General features: G+C 38.2%; 1 protein-coding gene across 5 annotated transcripts in view; it reads right to left on the minus strand.

Moving 5' to 3' along the window:
* The window catches only part of AGPS (alkylglycerone phosphate synthase), an 82,922-nt gene that overhangs the window by 39,142 nt on the left and 27,411 nt on the right, over positions 1 to 16,369 (minus strand). For all 5 annotated transcript variants that reach the window (XM_027810655.2, XM_027810657.2, XM_027810658.2 and 2 more), the window contains 2 exons: positions 5,313 to 5,402; positions 1,234 to 1,324 (listed from right to left, as the gene is read on the minus strand). In XM_027810655.2, the coding sequence (XP_027666456.1) occupies positions 1,234 to 1,324; positions 5,313 to 5,402 (181 nt within the window). The remainder of the gene's footprint in view (positions 1 to 1,233; positions 1,325 to 5,312; positions 5,403 to 16,369) is intronic.

A 16,369-nucleotide genomic window follows, 5' to 3' on the forward strand; every position in this document is an offset into this window, starting at 1 on the left:
TACAAGAGACATTAAAATGGGGATCCTGCAGTAGCAGTTGATACGTCAGACATATTGGAGACTCCAGAGTCCTATTATGTGTCAAGTCAGCCTGTTTCAGGTTACAACAAGATTTACAGAACCAGAGTGGCACAACATAACAGGAAAGCATTCAACATGGCTGGCAGACATCCTAAAGAGCTGGTTTGCAAGACATACTGTGGAATCAAGATACTATTTGAGAATCTGCTCTTGACTTCCAACTCTACTTCATTCTACATGTTCTCTACTACATGTAGAAGAGGAACAACAGCTCTCAGGACCTTTGGTCACAAGAAGTTGAAGCAGCTGCTAGTTAAGACCAAGCCTGGTCAAGGAGAACCCTCACATCAAGATGATTTCTTTTAAAACATATTGGCAGATTGAGATCCTTCGAGTCACAGAAGATGAAAGAATGTCTTTATTAACAGAAGACTGAAGAAACATTTGAATTTTCAGGCCCTAAGAGATTACCTGGTTCAGAGATAACACAATCTTGAAGTCACTCAAGTAATGAGTAAAACTTACTCAAAGCAAGGTGGCTATAGTCACTGTACAAGCACAGTCTGCTTCCAACACAGCTGCTTAAGCAGCTATCTAGTCAGGAACCCAGAGCCTGAAAGGAATTCTTTGAAGGGAGTCAGGTCTCCTGACTAACATTAATTGCTCTTTAAAAAGCAAAATATGGATACTTCACAAAACCCAGAACATCCTGAATGTGTCTTTCTGAAAACATTCAGTTCAATCTTGAGTATTCTGGTAGCCAGTTTTAAGCACCCAGACCCATAAAAAAAATTATGGTCACATAAGAACTTTGAAATCATTAAATACACTGAAAACAGCACAATTTAACTTCACTGTATCTTCTGTCTCTGTTACCATGAACAACATCGTAGTTGCCTAAAAATTCCCTCTAGGCTAACAGTTTCCAGTCTTGAAAAGCAACCTACAAACAAGGACAGAAAACTCCCTGTGTTGGAAATCTTCATTCCAATAAAAGTACTACCAGTTAACCTGGAACCACAAGTCATACTAAGTCACTGAAGGTTTCACAGCGTTTTTTCAAAGTATTCGACGTATAACTACTGAGGTATTAATACACTATATTTATATGCAATGTGACCTTCAGGACAACAGCTGCATCATCTTTAACAGTGTGGTCTTGGTTATCACCAAGACTAATGTTCAAAAGAACTGGTTCAGCTATTTACTTACTCTAGAGGTAGTTTTGTGCTCCAGACTTGCTCCAAAGGTTTTTTCTATCCATTCCTTAAAAGTTGGTAATACCATACCACCTAATCTGTACCTGAAAAGTCAATATTACAGAGTCATTTTAAATCACTGTATTTCAGATACACTTCTTTTGATTCTATGTATGCACAAAAGTTTTAAATAAAGTTCTTCACCTACAAGCCTACAGAACTTCTGCACATTTCATGCAACTGCACATTTCATTGTATCTGTTTTGTACTTCACAGAAAATCCAATCAATTGTCAACATCTTAGGTATTTTTTTTTCATCACCTTTGGGAATTGTGGCATAAGGCTTTTCAGATATCCCACCCCCCCATCTTTGCTCTTAAAGAGGGTCTCTCCCTTTCAATAGTGTAGAAAGCAGTGTCACAGTTTAAATGCCAGTTACAGGCAGAGGACATGTTTACTGTTTACATTGCAGTGTATCCAGTCTCAGACACATGAACCCAGCTCAGTACACCTTACATGTTTTCAAGAAAAGAACAGTGTTAAAGGTTCCTTCCTCAGAGTGCATCAGAATTCATCCAGCAACATGAAATTATTTTTATCACAAACACTTCAATAACAGCTTAGCCATGTAACAAAAGAACTCAGACATGGGACAGAGGAACTGTTTGTGATCATGTGTACCACATGTGAAAACAAGTAAGGCTGGGGACACACTTTAGCAGGTAGAAACTACTGCTATTAATTGTATACATATACACACCTTGTGCAGTTTACATATGCACAAGCATTCTCCGAAAGGAGAAAAAGGACTTTTCTTTGGTATTAAGAGCTTTCAGCAGCTGAGAATCTTTACTATAGTTTGCACCTGGGACACTGCATTAGGCCCAATGGGCATTCCTTCTAAGATTATTCAGTCACTTAATCCAATTGTGACCCTGTCCTTCACAGCTGTTGCAAACAACTCTACAACTAAGTCACATATTATACAAAAAGATCAATTCCTTTCCTTCCCTTACCTCAACTACCACCTAGTTCTCCTATTGCAAAAAAACCCCACCCTACTCTATTCCTAGAGATAAAAGACTACAATTGTATCTCAACTCAAGCTAGACTCTTCAGCTTTGAAGACAGCATTCAAGCATTCCTCCTGCAACAGTTACTGTTCCATCACACCAATGTGAAACACTTACATTAATTCTATGAAAAGGAAAGTGCAGTAAGCAATGAAAATTTAATGCATTCCCATCAGGGGTTTGCAACAAAGGTACAGATGGACTCAAGTGTCAGCTTGGTTTGTTTTTTCCTCCACACACTTTTTGGTATTGCCAACCTATTACTATAGGTAGCATGCAAGGGTAACCTTAATCACTTGTTCAAAGGACAAACTAAAGCCATCAGAAAACCAACAACTTTTAAGTCAAGACACAGACAAAAGTCACAATATTAAGGGAGTTAGTGAGTTTACTGCACAGAACACAACACAATTACTCAGGAAGCAAGCTTTGTATGTTGATGGTGCAAGAAGCTCCGCATACACACACCCCAAAAGACCTCCCCACACATACCCCCAAGAAACAGGTTTAGTTGCTCAGACTAGTAAGTATCATCTATCCCTGGTGAGATGGTAGTCTGTAACAAGAAGATGATTTAACACACAGAAAAGCACAACCTGTTGGGAAAGTCAGCATGGCTTTCATAAAGGGAAATCCTGTTTCACTAACCCTTGGAGTTCTATCAGTCTGTGAAGTAACCGAAATGAATAAAGGGAATACAGTGAACATGAAATTCCATGTTCCTTTATACTTCCACAGGTGTTTGCTCCAAAAGCTATTTAAGAAAATACATTGCTACAGTACAGAATGAAAGGTTCTTCTACAGGCTGAAGGATAAGACAAAGTTAACACAAAAAGCAAAAGGCAGGGTTTATTGATCACTGTCCAAGACAGACTCATGAGTGCAGCCTGCCACACACTAGTACTGGGACCAGTTTTACACAATGTTTTCATCAGTGACCTGGATTCAGAGGACTCTCCAACTAGGTGACTAATATTAAGCTCTTTTGGAGAGACTGGAACTGAGAGAGAAACTCGACCTTAAAAAAACTGGAGAGACAAATGAAGATAGAAGAGAAAATTTAGGTAATTGCAAAAGCCAAGAAAAAAGCAGCATTACTTGCATATTTTGCAGAATCAGACTGGTAGTCTGTACAGCAAAAATCATGGCATCTTGACTGACAACATACAACAGCAGCCAGTGCTATGCATCAACCAGGCAGCTGTAAGACAGACAACAGCTTTTTGCCATTCTGTAGAACCCTTGTGTACACACACCTTGAGTGCTGCACAGTTTTTGTCCCTGTATCTCCAAAAAGATGTAGTAGAACTAGAGATGTAGTAGAGGTTCAGAGAACAACTGTGAAGACCAAAGGGCCTTACAATCTGACTGAAATGCCCAGGACTCCTCAGCATGGAGAGAAAGTAGAAGAGAAGATATGACTGAGTCTTGCATAATCAATAAAAAAAAGTAGATAAGCTGAAGAACTATCATTCACCTAATCCTGCCACACAGTAAGGGATACTTTATTTAAAACACAAGTACTTTACAGAACAGCACAGCAACCCGTAACTTGCTGCCATGGTACGCTATAGAGACAGGTAGTATCAGCGGACCTGAAAGCTAGACAAATTCATGGACAACAGATCTTTAAGTGGATACTGAAAGGACACTACATCTGTATCTTTCCAGATGCTTATTCTCCCATTTTGACTTCAAACACTTTTGCCACCGTGACAAACTGTTCCATAGAAACTACACTGGTGTGGCCCAACAGGGCATTTCTAGTATTATCTATCAGTTAGAATAGAGATGGGGGGAAAAAACCCAACACTATTGTCCCCCTTCTAGAACTATGACTGACTGGTACTCATCAGTCAAACAGCAGCCTCAATGCTTCCTCCTGAAAAAAAAATATTCAAGTCCAGTCCTTCACCATTTTTCCCTTCAAAGTACACTGGGTAGATTTTTTTTGGGCAGCATAACCTACCCCAGATAAACAAAAACAACAGATGAAAGAATGAGCAACAAAGTGACAAGTGCCAGAATCCTGGCAAGATAAGAAAGATGATGAAGATCTCCCTAAATGTTATAACATGAACTCAAGTGCCTAAGACAAGGCTAGGCATTTTAATCTGGGCCTGGAAATTAAGAGCTGAAGCACTCAACATCCTAGTTTGAATCAAAGCTTCAAAAACCTAACTAGCTCATGCTAGTTTATACAAGCTCAAAGACCAGGAAAAAGTTTTTCCTGAAGGACAGTACTTATTTCAAACTTAATTCTCTTCCCCATGCTTTTTCTTTACTCTTACAAAAAGGGTATTTTTTGAACCACAGAAGAGACTGCAAGACTACTTTCCGCTGAGGCAGAAAAAAACCCCAGCATTAAGTTGTCAAGTGAGAGGCTTAAGTTTCACTGGAAGAAAAGTGAAGAAATCCTCAAGTAGACTTAATTTTAATGTCATTTCCTTAAAAAAAATCTCAGAAAAACAAGCTTGTGATACAAAGGGCTAGTAGGCAATAAATCAGAAGTGTTGCCACTACAGAACATACAACTGAAAAGCCATTTATTTTTAAGATCAGAGGATAAAGCAGCTCCATGCACAATGGTTAAGAAACCTAAAACACAAGTTGAAAGTTTAATTAAGCAATTTGTTGATGATGAAGAGATTCTCAAAACTGCACAGACCTGCTGCACGTTACCTAAAGCTTTAGAACATGGTGCCGATTCTCAGTCTGATGTCATTCTCCAAAGGAAGTTTAATACACAGAGCATATGAAGTTACTTAGACTCATATTAATTTGTCTTCAAAATACTTAGAATTCAAAATCCACTAAGCCAAACTACTTTTATTTTACTACACATTAGACTACTGTGCATAGAATTCAGTAAATCTGTTACATGAGGAACTAATAATCTGTTCTATGAGATAAAGCAAGTGTTACTACCTTCTTTGGATTACCTGAGCAGTGCAGTTTTAAAACTTTTTAAAAACTTACTAAATAAGATACTTCAGTTATATAAGTTTTCAACTTACCTTTTTCCTGTAAATTCTGCTTGACCCTTCTTATTGAAGATGAATTTGGAGTCATTATATCCCCATCCATTCCACTTCAGAAGTTCTTGCCTTAAAGGGAGAAAAATAAGTGAGAATGTTAGCATACTGCAAGCCCAAAATTATTTGTAGTTATATGGCTTTGGAAAAAAGCCTTATCAGATAGCAATACAAGAAATCAAGTACGTATCAGAAGTGCATAGCTTACAGCTAAAAGTAATTCTGCTGGCACAACCACTACTCCTTCAGATAGCATCCTAAGACTTAAAAGACAAGATGCTTTATAAAAACTACCACCAGCTTACTACATGTAAGTCAGCGCACACTGTAACGTGATATTCTCAAATTGTCAAGAGTAATGTTTGAAAGATGCTTGGTTTTAAATCTACACATAAATATTAACACACAAATAGGTAATAGCCAAATATTTTCAGAATTAAAAAGACAATTCTAGTTGTTTGGTAACACTACTGTAATCTCTGTGCATTCTTAATAACATTCACTTGATGTGGCACTTTCAGAGACACATTTAGATTGAAAATACATTTTGGAAAGTCAAAAAAACCAAACCCCAAGAAACACAGGAATAACATACTAAATGCAACATGAATGTGTCACCATAAGAAAGAGAAGATAAAAAACCAAACCCACAACTGCCAAAATACAACCACAAAATTGAAATACCTTAAGCACAACCATATCCTAAGAGATACTGTGTTGCTAAAGTCATTAGAAGTGTATCAATGTAAGATTTAAGACTCAGAAATATACAGAGTAATTACACATTAAACTAAGTAGTCTGCTATTTATTTACAGCAGAAATTAAATACTAACCTAAACCCTGAATTTTATTAATATAAATTCTTAGTCTGAAAACAGATGATCTACCTTGCTTTACCATATACAGTGAACGAAGCTTACTCTGACTGTCTAATGCAAAACTAAGATGATCAGAGGTGACCATTTCAAAAAGACCTCACGATTCAGAGAAAGTACTGCCTCAAGTCAGTTGTAGGTAACACTGACATTAAAAGGTAACTGGGTGATGACTGATTACCAAAGACCTTCATTATAAAGATAATATTAACATAGGCTGCTGACTGTCAGTGTTGTAATTAAGTAGACTTGGCTTAGTAAAAGTTCTTTCTTCAAACTGCCTGTACACAAGATTTCAATTAAATGAAAAAATATCCATGGATGTGTATTTCTTTACAATTGTTTGAACCAGACATTTCAACAAGCCTTTGACAAATCTAGCACTTTAAGCAAGCTTTATCAGTTACTGAGTACTGAAACTGCATTATACAGTTTTGTGAGATATTCAGTCTACACTGTTCTTCCACAGCGAGGAACTGATTCTAAAGTTTCAGCCAGAATTAAACTGTTTGAGCAGACCACTGTCCAGACACAGAAGCCCCTCTGGCTGCCTCCTCTCTTGATAGACTTGATCTTTAGATGTGTAATATTCACTCACAAAAGGGCAAGGATCCACTCATGTCTGATAGCACAGGAATGCCTTGTGCTATTGCACTGACATTACAGATTATGAAAAAGTGTCTTAAAGCATGTTATGCAGACTTGCCTATTTTCACACATTCTTATATTCCATATATGTGTATTTATAAATATTGTATATATTCATAAATTCCACAAAGACAGTAATTCATACAGTTGAGCTGTTCCCAGCTGTGAGCAAGCTGACACAGAATTGCCCAACTCAAGCAGCATTTTTTTTTCTCTTCAAGCTAAATGTTCCCCTCAAATCCCCATCATTTTAGTCCTCCTCAAGGCAAGATTTCTCCCTCTGCTGACTAAATGTAGTATTTCTATATAACTGATCTCTGTAGTCTGTCAAATCCTGTAAAGTCAGAAGAGACTTGATATTATTAAGTGAAATTTGAGGAAGGCTCAAGCAGTTTCCCCCCCAGTTTAGAGAGGGAAGTCCACTTGCAAGATAGTACCAAAATAAGCATGCCAAGTATGATGCATGAAACAGGCTAGAGAAACCAGCTGCAAAGCTGGAGACAGACAGACCAAGACACAGAAGACCAGGCTCTAAAGGAACATAAGAAACTGCCAAAGCACAGCTTTGAAACCACCATTAGTCCTGATGTTGGTACAGACAGATACTTCCCACAAAATCCAGGGGAGGTACTATTAATTCTGGCACTGAACAAAGACCCAGGCAAGAAGTCTTTCTGCTAAGCTGCCTGCATTCCCAGCTGTTTGCCTTTTCTAAAGGCCTACTTTCCTAGATTGGTGTTAAGAGTACTTGGTGCTTTGATCAGGCTTTAAAACACAGAAAAGAGGTTGGGAGTTAGAACTCAAGTTTATTTTCAGGTTGAACTACTCCTGAATAAAATAAGTACACAAAGGTTTATGCTGCCAGACAACACAGCTGCTTTTATTGGTGTGATGAGAACAATTAAATTAAGATCTAATATAACAGACTGCATGTGTGCAGAACTGCTAGTTTAAAACATCTCAGCTACCTCATAACACAAAATCAGGAGATCTCCCCCCATCCTGCATAATGGGCAGTATTCTATCTTATGGCAGGAAAACACCACGAGAAGTCACACAATTTATATTCAAAATTATACCAAGTGAAACAAGGTTTCTGTCTGGAGACAGGAAAGGCTGTTTTTGTAACAAGCCATCTTACATTTATTCTTTCTTTTTGTTTCATCATACCAAAGTATTGCCAGTTCAAGAACTGTTGTTTGATTAATTTATTGTAGTTCCTAGCACTTCACGCCTACATACCAAGAACACATTAGAGGAAATCCTGCATGCAGCTCCCTAAAAAAAAAGAAGCCTAAACAGACCAGATTTTAAAATAAGGATTGGTTAGTCAGCACTGATTTGTAACTGACATGGCCTACAGAAAGAGCAAGCTGTTGAGATCTTCTTGCATATTATTTGAGAAGTATGCCCTTCATGAACAAGAGCTCAAGACTCAAGACAATTACTTTAATCACAGAGAAAAGCAGGAGACATCCAGAGATATCTACAAGCCTCCTTGACTACTGAGGCAGTGTCATACAGATATAATTCAAAGACTGTAGCAGAACTTTTCTTAGGAAGAGTGTTACATATTAGTTAACATATTATTCAGAAAAGGTGCAAGCGGCTCTGCAAGACAGAGGCCAAGGCAGTATGCTGTTCCTCCCCAGGTCTGCCTCACTACCCCAGCTCCCTCGATTAAGGGAAATACACTATAAGACACACCTGCTTTGCATTTCCTTGTCTTTCCAGCTTACATTTGGAAATCAAAGCTGCAATTTGACAGCATAAGAAACAGAAGGCAAACAAGGAAAAAGGTCTTTTTCTAATCATAAATGTTCCTTCCCCTTCTTCATTGTAATACTACCCTTTTGCAGCATTTATACACATCACCATTCCTTCGAAAGAGCTTTTCACACCCCAGCTCCAGCACAGCACTCCCACTGTAATACCCTAGTGTAGCAATTAAGAGTTGCCTGCCACATCAGCATCACACACCACATTTGCCTCTGCTCTCAAGAAAGATCCAAATTGTGACTGAGCAATCAATATAGCCTTCTACATTTCCCAAGATTTTCATTCCCAAAAATCTCAGTGTTAAACTTATACTCCAGAAGAGTATAAAGGGCAGAAAGAATTACTGAGCATCTGCAGACCTAAGCACACATTAAAAGCTCCCTCCATGCATGAATACTCAATATATCCAATCCTGGCTCTGACACCAAGGCACTCAAACAACAAATTGACCTGCGATTAATACATACCACCATTATACCCACTTAGACTTCTACAAACTATGTATCCTCTAACACATCAATATTTTGTACCATCTGAAGCAATTTACTTTGCAGTAGTAGTTGCTATCCTTGTTCTCCAAAATTTCAAGAGTTTAACTAAAAATAACCTGAATACCCTGCATAATATCTGAAAACACTGAATATCATCTGAATGTCTCAAAGCATGTTAAAAAGTTCCATGCCCCAACCTGAAAAACAAGAAAGATGCTCAGTTTGGCTTAGTCAGCTGACATCTTCATGCTACATGTGTTCTATGTGTAGCAAGGCAATTTATACACCCTTCTATTTTTCTTCCCAGCCCCCTTTCCAAGAATATATACAGCAAATACTCATCAACATTTTGTATTACTCTTGCTTTGAATTCAACATTACTCAGCTCTGTATTGTTATCTGAACTGTCTCATCTAAAGACAACAGCTTTCCTATTCAGTACATTGGCTTCAACCAAATACCAGGGCTCACTAACTCTACTTTCGGCTTTGACAGAAACATGGAATATTTTAGTCAGAAATAGTAGGAAATTACCAGTTCTTTCTGCCTTCTAACTTAAAAGCCAGAAATTCACTACTGAAATGTATGAAGTAGTATAAGGCAAAGCTTGCTTAACTTTAATACATATACACGCAAAATTATATTGCCTGAAGGGAAAAAAATGAAAGAAAACAAGTTACCATGGAAACAGTGACAATAGGAGATGAAAACAGTGTGACTAGGCTAAATGAATTTAAATATTTCACTTTCATTGCAATGCCCAACACTGAAATACTAGTTTGACTATGCAATAAGGATTTTTTACAGCAAAATACAAGTTAAACTTATTCTGTTTTTCTGGAAAACTGGCTATGGAATAATCAAGGAGACACTGGGCAGGATGCTGTTCAAGTCCCAGCACAAGGCACTATATTAAGCCCCCAAATGACCATTAAGGTGCCTACAAACTGGGCAGAAGCTCACAAGGTGACAGCATGCCCAGCCCAGAGTGGGGCAGGAGGGTGGCCCCTGACCCACCAGCTGAACTAGTGCTCCCGGGGCATCCAGTCACCTAGCTGAGCAAGCAGAGGCCCCCAGACCTGTGCTACTGCAACAAAACTGTACCTGCCAGCACTCTCCAACTTTTGTGTTTTAGCAAGAGGCACAGTGACTAGTTGAAAAGGTTCTTGTCTCTCCCTAGGAAGCTGAGGAACAAGCACAGGGTCTCCCACAGGTATCCAGGCTCAGCATGCAAATTTCACCCACATGGAAATTAAGCCATAGATATAGTTTTTCAGTTGTTTCAAATCCACATCACAAGTACATACGAGACATCTGCATGCACAATACTTATAACCAACAGTGGAGCAGAGTTTTCTACTGCAAAACAGAAGTATCACCAACAGTTAGAGCCTTTTATTTTCCAAGGTCTAAAGCATGTTGATATTGTAACACCGGAAGTAAACAAAGTTTTCTGTTATGATGAAGTTATGAGATTATGTTCAATGAAGTATCAGAACCAAGATAAAGTAATGAATCAACTCCAAACATTAGCATCACATGATTTAACAAATGGAATTGCTTCATTACACAGACATACCATCTAAGCACAGATATATCAACAAAACTTCCCCCTTCCCCAAAATAATCTGCAGATATGGTACTTTATACACAAAACTGAGACAAACAGGCTAATTTACTCAAAGAACAAGTGACAGTTTCATGTATTTTCTTCAGAGAAGCCAGATGAAGAGCAGTTCAACCCAGCTGAATCAATGCAACTCAGATTGATGTGTCTTGGCCATCCATTTCCTTACAATAACCATCAGCATTTTCAATTCAATCACCAGCTGATACTCAGCATTAAAGCAACATACACATAAAATGCTCACAGACACTCCTGTTCCATGATCCAAGAACCCACACATTCTTGGAAATTAGTTTAAAGTGGCAGTTTTAAGAACTACCCCATGGACCAAAACACCAGTATTTGCCTAATGCAGAGGAGTCCTGCAGGTTGCAGAGTTCTTGCAAAACTCAGCACACGGGTGCAGTAAAACTGAGGCAGTATTATAGTGTTAAGGGGTTACAAGACCCTACCCAACAGTAACTCCTCAAAGCCCACCTCAGCTGGGCTTTTGGTTACCAACTCAGATCACCAGCTTGAAATTCAGGACACAGGCGATACCAGGAGGTCACTCCCACTCTCTCCTGAAGCAGTCTGGGTTATATAGTCACACTTCACAACCACATAAGCAAGCACTCCAGTGTTTTTGAAGCCAGTAGTACATTAGTATCAGGTGCCTGAAATTAGAAAAGGGAATGTAACCCAAGGAAGCCCTTCAAGAACTGCTTTGCAAAAGCATCATTTATCTGAAGAATGCCATGCTGCAGGCAGGGACTATCTGCTGTACTTGTCATTCTTACACTACTTCCCTCTTGGAGGATCTTCCCTGCAGCAAACCAAATGTAATCGCTCTGAAGTCAAACAACATCTGGTTTATAATCTTAGACACATTCAGGTTCTGTAGCCCACACTTCCACTACCCCCCTGCAGCTGCACATACACCCGATTCAGTTGCTATTCTGTTTGCTGAATATCTGATATAGCAACACAAGCCTGGGTTCATAGCAGTGTAGCTCATAGGTAGTGTAAACCTACAATAAGCACCAAATGCAGACACAAGATTTCAGGTCTAAGACTTCAAGGGTTTAGGTACACAAAAGCAGTGTGCTGCTTTTTTAAAAAAAACCCACACTGTTCTGATAAAACAAATATTAACTCTCCTTACACATGTTCCTAGCCCTATTTCATTATTCTTCATTTCACCACATTGTAATAAGCAAAGCCCCAGGGAACAAGGAAATTTGTGTTTCTCTAGTGTTCTTTTGTAGAAAGCTTATGTCAATTAGGGTGAATTAAAGACTCAGGAAAGCCAAGACATTATAGCTATGCTTCTTGGTAGACACTTAGTCAAACGATGATTTTTAAGCTATCTCTATTCCACCTACCACTTCCACTGACACCAGCTTCTTTTATCTTTGAAGAGACTGCTCTACTACAAAAATGCACACACACAGCTACTTCCAGTTTACTTCCAGGCAGTAAACAAATAACAACTTAAAGATATTTTTTATAACACTGCAGATCAGTCCTTTGAGAAGTATTTTTGAAAGCTTGCAAAACCAGGAAATCTGCTTCACTATGTTAAAAAACCCACCACCAGACAACAACTGACTAACTTGGACAACACTGTTTAACCTACTGCATAAAGAACTTTTAGCATGCTCTAGCAAATACATTAGATAGCTGCTAAAGAAAATGTTGGCCTGTACCATCAGCCCTGAAGACTTGCACACAACAGCCCAGTTTTGTATATAACACTGCAGAGGCATCATGCTTGTCCACCACATTCAGCCTACAATTGATTTCACACTTCACATTACTTGTTCTCTACTAAGAGGTACAGTAACATTTCAGAAAAGTCTAGTTGGTTGCAACCTGTTAAAACTACAGGTGTCCTTACTTTAGTCCAGCTCAAAGTAGCTTCTAGGAAGTCCAAGTAATTACTCCAATCTATTGCATTAACAGATCATTCTATTCAGTTTAAATAAACAAATCAAGTTTAAATAACTATATATGTACAAGAAAATAGATGTGCATATATCAGATCTCTGTACATATCAAAAAGCCTATCAACATTTTCAGGTTTTGCTATAAACTTGTATTTTAAATATTAAACATACTTTAACTTCTACCTTATATCTAGGTTTTTTCTAATAAAATTTAACCAATGAATATGTCCAGTTTGGTTTACTTGGTATCACATGATCAAACAATTAAAGTCATATTACTTAAATTCTTACAGATTTCTTTCATTTCATCTGGCTGACATTCAACTACTAGGAACTGCTGACAGACAGGAATCACTGTTGCATATGAAGTCACATTTGCCCTCAGATTATGACATTTTTATCAGATTAATGCTTCCATATGAGATCATCTTACTTCATCTGTTCCTCTACTTCAATCATTAACCTTGACTAGCAATTAACTCCTTTGATGCAATCAGAACCTCCTGTGAATAGCCATGCCTTCCTCAAAGCAACAGGTTCTTACTCCTCTGATTTGTTAAGATTTTAGTTGCAACAGCCCTTACCTTCTTTGCTGTAAGTTTCCACCACCTTAAGCTCAGAAGTCAGCTATACTAGAATTCAGTTTAGTGTCAAATGCTGCTTAAACACTATTGTCTAAAGAGTTAAGCTTTTACAGTAAAGATTGCTTTGAGCATTGGCAGCAAGATATGAAGCCTCTGCTGTTACTTGTTAAATTCAAGTAGTATCAACTCCTTAGGAGTTAATGTTGCTGCTTAAAGTCATAATCATTACAAGCAACTACAGCAAGAATTGCAAGAGTCTATATGAAGGTATGGCAATATTAACATATTACCCTGTGAAACCTGAGTGTGCGCTTGATACAGACACACAGCTGACTATACACGCATCCCTTGGTTTATCCTGAATAATAAGAGATCCACAAGCCTCTCTTCATCCCACAGGAAAGCAGCTTCTCCACAAAGAGAGCAAAAATCAGGAAACCCTACCCTGCTTTCTCTTGCTCCAGGACAGAAGAACTTTAAGCCTATGAGCTACTGAATCAACATCTAGTTAAAAGGGAGTATTGCTTGAGTGTAACAAGGGCCAAAGTGTTTAAAATTTTATTTGTATAAATTACAATATAAACTATTTTGGCAAGATTAATATCAGTGCAAGCTCCATCTCTGAGGCACTCTTACTTTCTAGCATACATAACAGTTACTCTGGTACAACTGTGTTCTAGGGAGTTGTACTGCTTTGAGAACATAAGGTGCTACATGTTGAACACTTCATGTGCTTCACCTTCAAAATAACCATATGTAAGTTTTTGAACTCAAGACTCACCAGCAGAGCAAGCTTGCTAATAACCAGTCAACAGCATAAAGTTCAGAAAAACTAATTTCAAGGAAAAGTTATTCTCCAACTCAATTTATTAAGTTTTTCAGCATGCCTATCACCCTGTTAATGCTTCAACACACATTGTATAACTATGATCCCCATCTTCCACTGCAATACTGAATTAAAATACAAAATTCAAGCCAAGAATGCACCAAGGAGTAACATCTCTCTACTCTTACAGTAACTAAGATCTCCCTCAAGAGGATACTCTTTAAGTATAGAATTGCTTGTCTTTTTAGAGGACTTTTCCCATCTCAATCACTGTAATTCTAAGAAGTAGGGAACGTATTACATTCTTTAAACACATCAATTTGCAAAGACACTGTTTAGCCTTCAGAGACATTTTTCTCTGGAAACAGGAACAGTTAGGTGAGCACCCACAGACTGAGTCAATTCCACATACTCCCCTTCCTCTCCTCACTGGTGATGAATAATGTCTGGATAAGATCCTTAACAGTTTGGTCATTGAACTATCAACAAGAAAGTCATGTTCCTGCAGGTCACTGTCTAGTGACTATTGGATAAGCAGCCAGAATATTTTTTTTTTTTTCTATGATCAGAGACCTAACATCTAAAGTACTCCAGATGCTTGTTTGGGTTTTTTTTCCTTATCACAGGAAGTAGTCTACTTCACAGAAGAAACACAACATGAGGAGAGTGCACCTGGTCTGCTGCAATAGTGTCTGTAGCTTTGACACCACTTCAAACATTACACATAAGATGCAACAGGCATAATAAACAAAAATCTTGCTTAAGGTACTTTTGGCTGCAGCTTTACTAGGAAAAATTTAAAGTAATAGTTCAAGAGAGGCAGAAAAGCTGAATCATCATATAGAAGACTGCAAGAAAAAAAAGCATCTGGACCATCCTGGTATTGCTGATAGAAGCCACACAGTATCACTGTACCTATCTACAGGTGAACTATTTTTACCAGATTTTTTTCAATCAACCTTCTGGGTCTCACAAACAGATCAACCAGCTCCAGACTAGCTGAAAGTCACTAGAACAGGACTCAGGTGTTCATCACTTGCCACCTCCAAATCAGTATAGGCAACAGAATTGTCTCCCTCCCCATCACTCACTGCAAAACTGGGTATTGCTCTCAAACACAAACTCTACCAAGATCCTCATATCCGAGCTATATTTAAGTATTAGAATTTTCACATGCAACATCTCAAATACATTTCAACTGCCTCTCAGATGTTCAAAGGCAATCTTAAGACAGAGATACAGCTCCCTTTAAGGGGTTGGTGGGTTGGTTTTTTTTTGTTTCTATACACACAAAAAGTCTGGGCTTTAAGTACATCAAGACAGTTGTACCTGTGGTGCAGACCAAGTTATCCAGCAGTTGTACCATTTTGTTCATAAAGTGCTTGAAGCAACATAATTTTTATTCTCAATGCAGAACAAGTTATTTAGAGTAAAAATACATATCCATTATAATCCTATAGCAAATCCTAATATGAGAGAGCTATGTTAATAAGTTATAGAAGTACAGGTGGTAAGTTCACTATGACTGTTTCTATAGAGAAAAGTAGCTATCCTTTGGGTCACATGCATCTTCACAAAAGCTATTTTCTCCTGTTCTTCAAGGATACAATAACTGGCTGTAGAACTTATGCAAGAGTAGATTTAAAATAAAACTCTGAAAATTAGCTAAACTGTTACTTTTTCAGAAACAGTGATTTCTTCCTAAATTCTAACCAGAGAAAAACTCAATATGGAAGGCAACAATTCCAGTGAGCAGCACTGTTTGTACACTGCCTGCAAAAACATCAAATTCCCTCAGTGAGAGAGAGCTAAAGGCTTTCTAGGTTGTTAACACCTGACCACATACCTATGACATCCCAGTCCTCCCAAAGCAGGCAAGCTCAGCTTGTGGCTCTAGGCCACAAATGGCCTGTTAGAACAATTCAGACTGTCCCTTGCTCTCTTCTTAAAAAAAGTTGAGAGCAAACCATGGGCTAAATGGATTTCCCCCAAAAGATCACAAAGTCTCTTACCCACTACTTGCCCTACCTGCCTTTTTACTGCCCCATACACTAAGATACTAGTCCCTGTACACAGCTTGATGAAAAGTAGTAAGCTGTCTACAACCTAAACCTTAAAATGCTCTTACGGGACAGCAAGCCAACACACATATAGAAAAAACACACTGAGAAAGCAGAAATCCCAAAACAAATAAGTCCGCTCCAGCACAAAGGCGATATCACAACTGTAGCACTTAAAAGAATCTACCAGAAAAATAAATCCAAGAGCCAGTGAAAAAAA

Source organism: Falco cherrug, chromosome 8 (genome assembly GCF_023634085.1).
Source record: "Falco cherrug isolate bFalChe1 chromosome 8, bFalChe1.pri, whole genome shotgun sequence".
NCBI lineage: Eukaryota > Metazoa > Chordata > Aves > Falconiformes > Falconidae > Falco > Falco cherrug.